Below are 12,344 nucleotides of genomic sequence, written 5' to 3'. Positions count from 1 at the left end.
TCAAGTTGCTATATATCAATACAACCATTATAGCCCAGATTTTAATAATATGTATTCATTAAGTGCATAGTACTTACATAAATTGCAAAAAAGTGCAATAAACTACAAAAAAATTGAAAATCGTTTTTGATTTTTTAACATATATTTCTAGTTACAGAAATTTAAGAGGCTTATCCCTCAAAACTGTAAATACAAAAAAGTTGCACAAAATAGTTTCCCACCACAGGAAATTTATTTTGAGTGTCTTCATAGTTTTATTTTTGAAATACACCAATTTCTATACACTGCAGGAAAAACGAAAATAAATATTATAGTGCAAATTTGCAAAAAAGCAGCATATGCATCAAAATAAACTATTTCCAGCAGTGCAATATGAGTCCTAAGCATCCCAGAAACGACACAGAAAGTCATAAAGTCAAACATAACTTTTAAAAACACCAGTATAGGCTCATGAGGCCTTGATGGTAAAAAAAACTACATTTCCGCGAAAATGACATCACTTCCGGTTTCGGGCAGGTCATGGCGGACATGCGATAGTTCACGCTGATGGACGTAGGAAGTGTTACAAACAGCTGATCGGATCGGCAAAGCGTGTTTCTGGAATATTATGTTTTTGTTGCTGCAATTGCTTTTTATGCAGTTTTTGCAAAGCTTTATGTGGAAGGAAACCGTGACCTAGGACAAGCTGATGGTATAAGATGTAAGTACAACTCCTCCGGTTTCATATGCAAAAAAAATTATTGCGCCAGCTTACGTGGTTGCAGAGCTACCGGGATTTAAAAATAGTTACGCAAAACAGAGCGTTCCCGCTCCGACTGACTTTAAAGGGTTAAAGGGTTAAATCCAAACCCTGAATAAGCCTAGTCGCCCATGACAAGTTCACATAATAACAAAGTAATTATGCTTTGTTATCCTTGTGTGAAGCATTTTGTGATCTTTTATCTAGAAAGGTGCTATATAAAAAATTTTTTTACTTACTTATAAGTTTTAAAAAACTAATAATTTGCAGAACCCCTTGTGGGAATACATGACTTTATATGATAGAAGTATATCAAACTCAACCAAATGAAAAGCCACAGTTAAAATTTTATCATTTTCCAGAAATCATTAAGACACAGTGACACAGCACGCTGTTAGGATGTAAGATTAAATATTTTCAGTAAACGTGACAGTGGAAACATCAATATGTTGCTGTTTTCATGTTATCTATAAACAAGATGAAAATGAAAGTAAACTGTGACAAAGGGGAAGTCCTAGAAGTCACATGTTCTGCTAAATTGAAAGAAAAAACAGATTTGGAAGACTTTAAAACTGTAGATAGGTTCACATTCTGGCATTGGGTGGCAGGCTTTGTCAAGCAAAGGTAGGTTCATTTTAATCCAAAGCAAAAATGAAATCGTTTCTGTAAACTTTGAATTAAATAGAATAAATATTTCAGTTATGGGTTCTTCGTCTTCAAAAACAGTTGCTCCATCTCTATGTAAGTTTATTCAAAAGCTATAATGATACGAGTTGTCATCCAAAAAAAAATGTACTATACATAAATATTATTTTCTCTTTAAACTGTTTCATGTCAGTTCTTGAAAACCCGTGGAGGCAAATTAACAATGGGTGAGTGAAGCTCACAGAAAAAAATACATTTGAATTATTTCCTCTGTTTAGTCAGTAAACTACCCAGTTGTTCCATGTCTATTCATTTTTTCCATGTAAGGTGTGAGATAATGTAATATTTCCTTTCCTAAGCAGAGAGAACTCAACTGATCAGCATTTTGTGGAGAACTACAAACCTGAGGTTGAAGAACAAAATCTTAGGATCCTTCTTCATGGTCCAGTTGGAGCTGGAAAATCTAGTTTCATCAATTCTGTAAACAGCGTCTTACAAAAGAGAGTATGTTGCGAGGCTTTGGTGGCTAACTCTTGTGACTGTTCCACCAAAAAGGTATGGACAGAGTACAACTATGCCAGTAACAGTTAATATGTGACTCACTAAATAACTTGTAGGCAGAGCAGTGATCTGGCTTTATCCATGAATGTGCAAGTTGGTGAAGGCTTTTATCTATCTTTTACTGTCATGTATGCCAAGTTAACATGTGGTGAGAACTGGAATCGGATAGTCTTATGTTCCACCAAATGAATGCACCATGTTCCTATCCTATCAGTAGCATCAATGAGCTAACCCTGTAATACTTGGTGCTAATGAGCACTAGCTATTACTAGATGCAATAGCTATCATTGTCTGATTTTGTTAGCCCCTCCTGCCTCACCAGCTCGTGTTACAAATGCCGCTTTCTAGTAGTAGTGGCACTTTAGTTTCTCTATCAGATTCACCCCTTGCTCACCACCTCTGGTTTCAAAAGGCCAAAATAATAACTTAAGTCTTCACATTGAAGTTTCGGTATGAAATTCCACTAACCCAGGGGTGATGCTGTGGAGGCAACAAATTATGAAAATAACAAGAGCTCAGTAGATTCTAAAATTCTTCTGAATTTATAATCATTATGGGACCTGTTTCTTAGAGTGTTTGAATGTTAAAATAAATAAATGTATTCTCCATATGTGATCCACAGTATACAACCTACAGGATCAAAAAGGGAAATGCCTTTTACCCTTTTGTCCTAAATGACATGATGGGGTTGAAATTCGCAACCAGCAGAAGAAACAGAAGAATTCATGTGAAAGATGTCAAACAGGCGCTGAAGGGCCACATAAAAGATGGTTACGTGGTAGAGTTACTGCATTTTTAAAATTCTGACATTCAGTTAAAAGAATGAGATTTTTACATTATTATTATTATTATTATTTTTGGTAATTCATCATTTTACATTATTTGTTTTATGTTTACACTTTATCTTTTAGTTCAACCCTGAAAATAAACTGTCAAAAGGCGATAGATACTACAACAGAACTCCAACTGAGAATGACAAAGTGCACGTTTTGGTTTGTGTTGTTGATGCCAACACTGCATCTCTGATAAATGATGCCACTGTGGAAGCAATAAAGGACGTCAGAGATGAAGCCACTGAGCTGGGTGAGCAAAAATCACTCCTTCTTCTTTTTACAATGGGAACTAACTGCCTTAAAAAAATCTAATGTAAGCCATCAGTACTTGTTATTGTTATTGTTATTTCAGTGTAAACACCCATCAATAAAGAATAACACTTATTCACATTGTTAAGCTATAAGTCAGCCCTTAATTCCTTATTAATGAAGCATTACTCTTAGTATATAATTTATAAATACAGATAGAAATGTATTAATTAGTAAGCTCACACGTAAAATATATAATTCAAAGTCAAAATATGTGATTATATATTTTTTTAGTTAAATACCTCCTCAAAAAAGAGGATTATTTTTGTCTTATATAGCATTTATAAGTGAAAATTAAAGTAAATGAAGAATTGAACAAATAAGAGCTATCTTCACAAGAGCAAAATAGCACAAAGCACAAAGACATAAATAATATACAAACAGTATACAAACATAACCCACCTGAGATTTGCAGAATGTAGGTAGGATCAGAGTCTAAACCAGAGTTTGTAAAATGGGTTTAAGAGAGAGCTACACTGAGCAATTGGAGCCACAGCGCATCAGTTTATTTGCTAAAACACCCACAGATTCCCCCTGTATATCCTGTACATTATCTCAGCTGTCAATACTATTCCACCAACATCAGACTCGTATGTGCCACGCAGCAGCTCCAAGTACCTGGTCTTTGGATTCACAGTTATAATCACAGTTCACAAATCACAGTCACAGTTGTAACCGCAGTCATTTGGAAGTTACCAAATTTTTCATGATTTTTCCAGATAGAAATTGGACCACCGTCTTTTATGTACAACTAAAAGTGTTAGGAAACACTTATCTCACATCACAATCCATTCACTCAATATCTGTATTTTATTTTGTCAGAGATTCCACAAGTGGCAATTTTCACCAAAATTGACGAGGCTTTTCCTGAGATAAAACGTGATGTGAAAAATGTCTACAGAAGCGAATGTCTGCAGCAAAGGGTACATTATTTTAATAGAACTGTATACAGGAATGCATTATAATTAAACTGTCAAAATAATTCTCATATTTTTTATATTTCTTGTTTGTTTTTTAATTTAGATTGAGCAGTTCAGCAAACGTGTGGGCATCCCTATTAACTTTATTTTTCCAGTGAAGAACTACCACTCAGAAACAGAACTGAATCCTGACATTGATGCTATAATAATGAACGCCATGAGACACATCATTGACATTGGAAATGACTCCCTCAACAGAAAGTTAAGATCCCAGACCTAGACATCCACTGTACTGAAAGTGTGGTTTTCGTTAAAACCATCACAATAATTGTATGTGTTACATTGTGTGTGAGTGGGAAGCATGGTTCCATCAAAATTCTGAAATCAAGAAATTTAAGGTCTATATTTCCCTGAAAAAAGATGTGTTTTAAGACTAGTAGAAAAATATGAATCCTCTAAATTTGTTTTGTAAATGTTTATTATTAAAGTTTAGTTTCCTGTATTACCAGATGCTCTGTCAAAGGCCAAAGGGAGACTGAGCCCATAAATACACACATGAGGCAATTAGGCAGATATGAAACCCCTGGGTGAACAAAAATTCATCTGACTATAATAAAGGAAACAAAACAGAAGGAAGAAAGGGAACAAAAATGCCAACAACAAAACCTGTAAATGTAATAAACTACATAAAAACGATAAATTTGTGAAGTAAATAACTGAGATCTCCATAACTACAATATTGGTCTTTGAGGTAAGTCTGGAAAACACACAAAGCTTCCAAAAAGCTTGAGCTTGTCAAATAAAGGACACCTGGATTGGCTGGAGGACTGTTTACTTAGCCTGATAGGCCGAAGGACACTGTCTCAGCTAAACTATGGACACACACACACACTTACACTGATAAGCACTCACTCATCCCCCCTCCCTTTCCAACGCCTTCGATGCTTGTGCCCTACCGGGGAAGATAGCAGTCAACTGGACCAGCACAGATGCTGCAGGACCGGATGCGCTGTCTACACCGGCTCTCTCTTACCCTTTACCCGCCCCTGTTGCTTGTCTTGTGTTTCTATGGTGTATTGATAGTAGAGATGGCACGATACCACTTTTTTATGTCCGATACCGATATCATAAATTTGGATATCTGCCGATACCGATATGAATCCGATATAGTGTGTTTTAATCAACAAAACTGTTTTTTTAAATATCTTGCTGCATTTTGTATAAGTTCATACTCAAGTTTAAAACAACAACTACACTAAAGCTAATCTGTTATACCTGTATGCAAAAAAAATATTTCATAGTTCAGCAATACTGATCAATCTAATAAACTTAAACCTACACCATCCTCCCTATTCTGGTATTTTAAAGAGTACTTAGCGTAAATATTAAGCAACCTAACTAATAGGGTTCCAACTCCCAGCAACAACAAAAATAAATAAATAAAAAATAGGGAACCACCCCTCACGCGCCACCTCATGATGCTTAATCGACGTAATCAACCTTAATTTGATGCAGTGTGAAAAAAAATGCACAGAAATCAATTATTTTTCAAGAAATATTAAATAGATTCAACATCTTTCTTCAACAAAATTGCAGACTGCACAGATGGTACCTTCCCAAAGGAAAATGTACTATAGCTTACTAGGGTATATATATATTAGACTTAATAGTTACTATATACAGTAATTGACTTCTATTCATTTTACATCAAATTAAAACTTTGGGTGTCAGATAATTATTTATTAAAAGCTAGACATTTTAAATGAGAATAAGAAAGAAAAGTATGTCTTTGTGCCCCCTTTTCCCAGTTAATGCCCTATCGGCCCCCCTGGCTAAACTTTGCTAGATCCGCCCCTGCACAGTTACCAGCCGTCAGCTACATAGAAAAAGATCCTGGTGTAGAAAGTAATATTAAATAAATTGTAACAACAGCTTATCAAGCTTAAACGTGCTGCTGTTGTTCAGCCGCTGGTTTGCTCTTTCTGGCGCAAAGTGGACCAAAAACAAACAAGAGAGACGGACTCGCGACAGAAAAGCCGATCAGCTGATCATTAGCAGTTTCACGATTGAAGTAGCAGCCGGAGAGCGAGAGGCAGTCGCTCGTTAAGCTTAACGTGGGAATGCTTTACAAACATTCAGAGATGGACTTACACACTTGCTTTACTTCTCTCGGGGATAACTTTGTCGGAGATGAAATGCCGGGTTGCTAGCGAAGCTCCAAATGCTATCCAGACCACCACAGGTCCCGCATGCCACAGCCGCTCTATCACGTGATGCATACTGCTCCGACGTGCTAACGTTCTGAGGTGAGTTACGGCGTGTCGCAAGTTTTGTGAGGTGCTTTCGTGATATTTAATGGATCGGATTACATTTTTTATTTTTCTCCGATATCTGATCCAGTAATTTAGGTCAGTATCGGACCGATACCGATACGTAATATCGGATCGGTCCATCTCTAATTGATAGTCATGTGCTTTTGTGCTGAGGTGTTTTTTCTGTTATCAAACTGTTCTCCCACTAGGAGCTCAGTCTGAGTGGAGTTTTTTTTCTCCTCCTCTTACCTCATGTAGTGTATTTTCGTTGTTTTTTTCCTATCAGCCTACCTTTCTGACATGTCTGCCCAATGTGATGTTTGTGTAAAGTTGGTCAGAAGGTTCCTTTGTAAGTGCGCATGCGCCATTAGCGTGCTGCCTGCTGTAACCCTAATTTCCCTCGGGATGAATAAAGTATTCTGATTCTGATTCTGATAAATTTAATTAGTTAAATAAAGTTAAATGAAGAGAGATCATTAGAAAGAATGAACATGATTTGTTGATGTACAGAATTTTTATAGACGTATTTGGCAGACTCCCATGGCCCGTCTCGGCAGTGATAGAGATTAGAGCAGGACCTGCAAAGAAAAGGAGGGTAATCTTACTGTGGTAGAAGTCCTGACCTACAAGGAATGGGACATAAGTGCATTCACAATAATGAACAGCACAGGAAAGCTGGGAAAGGTTTGGTTAGCAAGGGCTAGATCAGCAGAGTACAGAATGAGCCTGCTTACTGTTGTCACATAAGATGTGACAACAGCTGGAACGGAAATAGAGGAGAGTCAGTGATAGAGCTGAGAGTTAGCAAATAAGCCAGGAGAGAAGACGTTAATGCTTGAGGCTGCTGATGGCTGACAGAACAAAGAGAGAGAAGAGTGCTAGGTTCAGGGGCGTTGATGGGCAACACAGAGCAGAGGCCTGTGAAAAGGCAGAATGTTACAAGGGACAGGAAAGAGAAGACCCTGACTTTAAGCTCTGGCTGCTGTAGGCTGGAAGGAAGTGGAGAGACAGAATGAGGCTGAGAGTTGGCAGAGCAGGAATAAGGAGGAAGACTTTTAAACCACCACCAAATATATGCCAACTTGTCAGGAGTTAAATTAAAACGATTCTGTTTCAGTTCTGGTCATGTCAAATGACCAGTCGATAAACTCTCAGGTTAGTAATAAATGTATTACATGTATAATAAAAAGCGTCATGTAAACAAATGATGAACCACACGGCAGTGACATTGATGGTTTAACAGAGTGTATATCAGAGTATATGAAGTTCTGCACTGACAACTCTATTTCCACCAAACAGGTAAATGGACTTATATAGTGCTTTTCTACTCTACTTGAGCATTCAAAGCGCTTTATACAACTTTATACAACTAATTCATTCATCCAATCAGACCCAGCACTTTTTCTAATGTGTTAGTGCCTATTTAACATTCATACACATTTACACTCGGATGGATGCATCAGAGAGCAACATGGGGTTAGTATCTTAACCAAAGACTGATGCACTGTGGCTTCATATCATGAAGGTTATTTTCAGCACGTTTAATGAATGAACCCATGGTGCTTTTCATGAGTACTAAAATTGAAGAGACTTGCAGTTTCTATACACCTAAAATTACCCAGTAAACTTTGCCTTCTCATACTGTGGGGATCTCAGCAAGTGTACAGGACTCACTCAACACTTAAATCTGTGCCCTGTTCCAACTCAAGATGCTGTAGGTCCGCAGAGTAACACTCTGGGTCCGCTGGCACAGTGTAGCTCTATTAACCTGTGCTCGATTTCTCTGTGGCTTTCTTGTTTGACCCAAAAACAAAATTGTAGAAGTGAAACTTAAAGTATTCGAGAGCTAAATTTTAAAAAGCATAAAATACATTATAGAAGCATACAAATACAAGCAAATACATTCATCTATAAAATATAAAATTCTGTTTCAATTTAGTGATGATCATTTCCAAACCAATACATTGGATTTCAAATTATGCAAATCCAAATTAATTTTTTAAAAACATTTATTCAAGTTGAGCAATTCAGACTCAATCTGAGCAATGCGAATTCAAATATAACTTATTTAAATTCATTTTCTGATCTGAAGTACTGACATCTGCTGGTGATTTGAGGCCTCCTGCGATAATCCATCACTATCGATAGGTAACATTATTTTACCTTGTTGTCACTTGGATCTGGAGTTTTATTGTAAACAAACACGGAAACTCAATTAAAACAGAATAGGAATAGAATTTAAACAAAGGAAAATAACAAAATACATCATAGTTTGCTCATTCAAACTGATCCAAAACAAACTAAATAGTATGTGATTCCTTTTCTGCAACAAACATTAAATATTGGTTAATATGTGATCTTTCAATATGACAAGTAAAAGTTTTTGTTGTACTGACCTTTCATTTGCACTTAACCTTCCTCTCGTGTTAGGGTCGGCACCGACCCATTTTAAATTTCAAATACATAAAAAATCACATACATTTGTTTATTGCAGTGGTTCTTAACCTTGTTGGAGGTACCGAACCCCACCAGTTTCATATGTGCATTCACTGAACCCCTCTTTAGTTAAAAATAAAATGTGATTTTTTTCAAATTCAAGACATAGATATGTTTTGTACTGGTGCACAAAATGAGCCGTGCATGTCACAGCGGAGGCTCTGCCGAACCCCTGAGACCAACTCACCGAACCGTTCGATCGAACCCAGGTTAAGAACCACTGGTTTATTATATCAAGGCTTTTTGACTTTGTTAGGAACCTCTATTTCTACCAAATAAAACAAAATATATATATATTTTCACTAAATTATAAAATGCCCTAGTTGAAATTATGACCTTTGTGTTGTTAGGGTCGGTTTCGACCCAGGTATAATATTATGAGTATAAAGCAATAATTAAAGCCAAAACTGAAATCATAAGTGCACTGTCAGCTAAAACACTTACAGCAAGCTCCTCTCCTAATCATATGAGCTTTAGGGGATTCTTATTTTGCATGTTTTTTGCAGCAACACACCAAATCCGGTCGTTGGTACTTCCTGGCTTGTGTAGCCACTAGGTAACAAAAGCTCAACACTGCGCCTAGCATCCCAGAGCACTTCTGTTGTGTTTTGTACGTGTTTTAGAGTTTTTACGTGTTTTGGAGTTTTTACGTGTTTTGGAGTTTTTACACCAGGGACATCAGAGGTTCTGTACAGCAGCGGTCCGTGAGTCGTTTGGTATCGGGCCACGAGAGTTGAGGCTCCGCTGTGAAATTTATGGTTTTCAGGGTTTTTATCGTTAACTCGATTTCCCTGGGTCTTTCCCTTGTTGTAGTTGTGTGTCTTATTTTGAAAGAAATACTTACACGTTACCATAGCAACCAGAGAGCATTAAGCGGCAGAGAGGATGATGTTACAGGACGACGCTGCTAATAAAGTTACACAATTACACAGTACATTCAGGTTTATTATTATATTTACAAAATACGAAAGTTTTTGTCTTGGTCGGATCATTTTATGTGGTTGTATTTATCCGCGACACCTTAAAAATATTAAAGCCCGCTCCATGTCTGACATAAACCGGTCAGTAGCACGAAAAAAGGTTGGGGACCGCTGCTGTACAGCATGAAGGTTAATAGGACCGCAGTCATATGAATATGATGTGTAAATTGATCTATTCTTGTACATCCACGCCGTAGCGGCCCAATTCTTCACCCCAGTGAAGAGGTGATCATTTTCTCTTCGTTTTAATAAATTAAGCTGTTTGGTCTTTGTTCCACACAACATATCACCAATTCCACGAAATCTAAATAAGCTGTATGTAAGAAGCAACACAGGACCCACCATACAAGCTGGTTTACGGTTATTTAAATTTAAAAAAAAAACATGTCTATGCAGATGCCTGAAGATTAACAACACAACCGCTATAACAGTTTAGCTTTTGTGCAACCAGATTTTCATATACTTACATTTGAAAGTGTTTTCCTCTCCCACTTTGACCACCATCGTTATCAGAAACAAATCTCCTCTATGACCCGCAATGAATCCTGGGATATAGTGGGACACGAAGGATACATCGGACCCATCCTTACAATTCGGGGCAAAGTAGGACGCATTTGTCACCACGTTTTGAGTAATCTTTGAATTCGGACAGCCTTTGTCGCGTCACTGTGACGTCATTACCTCCAAATACGGCATTTTAAGCATCCTTCCTCTGAATTCGGACACAACTAATACTTGCAGCTCAGAATCTAGCACAAAAAGATGTAAACACAGAGTTCCAACAGCGTGTCCATGTACGGGCCGTCGGGTGAGAAAGCCGAGAAAGAGAAAGCTAATTCTGATTGGTCGGGTCTGCTCTGTGTTTACGTCTTTGTGTGGAATCCGTGTACCTGCTCTCATTTGCTGTTTGGTTGTTGTTGAAATGGTTTTGTGAGCTTTAATCTGAGAATCTGCCGTTTCTGGCAAAACAGTTATATTTATAAATCAATTCAGGATTTAATGAATCGATTTCGCTTTATTCAAGCTACTCACCTCCCTCTTCCACCTGCATTTCAAATTGACCATGGCCAATCAGAGAGGTCCTGCCCCTGACTATCTCTAATTTGTTTAGTCCACCATAGAGGCATAATGTGTGTCTGTTGTTGACTACATGGAGAGTTGCATTTGTGTCCAAATTTGTCGCACTCTAGAGCCCTGCCATGGACCCAAAATTTCAACGTTTTGGTCCCCGAGCCACTTAGTTATCACTAAGGGGGGGGGGCGGTATGAAAAGGAAAAGACAAAACAAAAAAAACAATGCTTGGACACTGCTAGCACGGGGCGCCTCCACAAACGCAAATCAGGAGATGAAGCATCGCTGAATATGTTTCCAAACCAACTTCATTCTAAGCCAAAGACCAAAGACTAGAAAATATGGTGACGCATAAATTCCCTTTGGCTTCACCTGCACAAGTGCCAAGGTAGGTCTCCCCTGCAGGATTGGTTTTCCCTTCGTCGGGAGCAGCGCTGGGCTCTTCAAATCATGGACAAACAGTATCGTACATTCTTGAGTTTTAGTTTACAAACATTTCTTATAATGACTAACTACTCCTGACATTTTGGAGATGTTAGCTCTTTATACAGTAAAGTTACAGTGGGATACAAATAATATCAGGCTGATCCTGCCACAATTTATTCCCCCGGTTCAAATCACAGACAAACAGCATCCAACAGTTGTTTATGTTGTTGAACCTACCCATATGGAAAAGAAATAGTAAAAACTTATATGTGATTACTCATGAAAGTGGCCACTTTCTCATTACTTCCATACAAGTTTCACACAAGACAGATACAAACTTTATAAGATTTATATATATCTTTTCCATATGGGTATTTTGCAGAGGGATTGAAAAATGTATTGATAGCAATGCTGAATATTATTACACAGGGAAAAAAACAACTACATGTAAAATAATTACATCGTGACGCCTCTGCCTTTGTAAATGGAGGGACAGTAGCTGCATGTGTGTATGTAAGTAGGGATGGGTATTGTTTAGGTTTTATCCGATACCGGTGCCAAACCGGTACTTTTGAAACGGTGCCGGTGCTTAAACGGTGCTCAAACCGGTGCTTAAAGAATGGAGAACACAAAATTGGTCCAAAAACCTCTCATATTAAGCTGGCTTTTTGTAAAAAGATAACAATGTTAGCCTTTTCTGCAGCTGTGGGGCATATATGGTATCACTCTTGGCTGGAAGCAGTGCTTAAACAATGGAAAAAACAGAAACTTTGTCCAAAAACCTCTCATGTTTAGCTGTTTCCCTCTTTTTCTTTGGTCATTTTAGCCTTTTTGGCCAGGGTGAAGGGAGTATCTGCCATCAAACAAGAAGACAGCCGAATGTAACTACGAAGGTGTTTGCTAGTTCACCTTACATGCATTAATTTTATAACGTGGTTAGCCTACTCAACGTAAATTACTCACGAACAACATTAAGCTACTCACGCAGAGAAGAACGGCTGCTGCTGCCGTCATCATCCTCATCATTTCTGCTACACTGGCAGGGCTAGGG

General features: G+C 37.8%; 1 protein-coding gene across 2 annotated transcripts; it reads left to right on the top strand.

Annotated features, from left to right (window-relative positions):
• Positions 1-1,294: 1,294 nt before the first annotated feature.
• Positions 1,295-5,083, top strand: LOC120742622 (interferon-induced protein 44-like). Of its 2 annotated transcripts, none has more exons than XM_040046042.1 (8): positions 1,295-1,363; positions 1,439-1,480; positions 1,578-1,611; positions 1,747-1,939; positions 2,568-2,723; positions 2,857-3,028; positions 3,910-4,010; positions 4,111-5,083. In XM_040046042.1, exons 2-8 carry the CDS (start codon positions 1,441-1,443, stop codon positions 4,285-4,287), a joined length of 873 nt encoding a protein of 290 aa, XP_039901976.1. In that variant the 5' UTR covers positions 1,295-1,363; positions 1,439-1,440; the 3' UTR covers positions 4,288-5,083. The 2 variants fall into 2 exon arrangements, with proteins under 2 accessions (XP_039901976.1, XP_039901975.1); XM_040046041.1 differs by having other exon boundaries at positions 1,744-1,939.
• Positions 5,084-12,344: the final 7,261 nt, after the last annotated feature.

Source organism: Simochromis diagramma, unplaced genomic scaffold (assembly GCF_900408965.1).
Source record: "Simochromis diagramma unplaced genomic scaffold, fSimDia1.1 OVJJ01000660.1, whole genome shotgun sequence".
Taxonomy (NCBI): domain Eukaryota; kingdom Metazoa; phylum Chordata; class Actinopteri; order Cichliformes; family Cichlidae; genus Simochromis; species Simochromis diagramma.
This window is presented reverse-complemented; position numbering and strand designations above follow the sequence as displayed.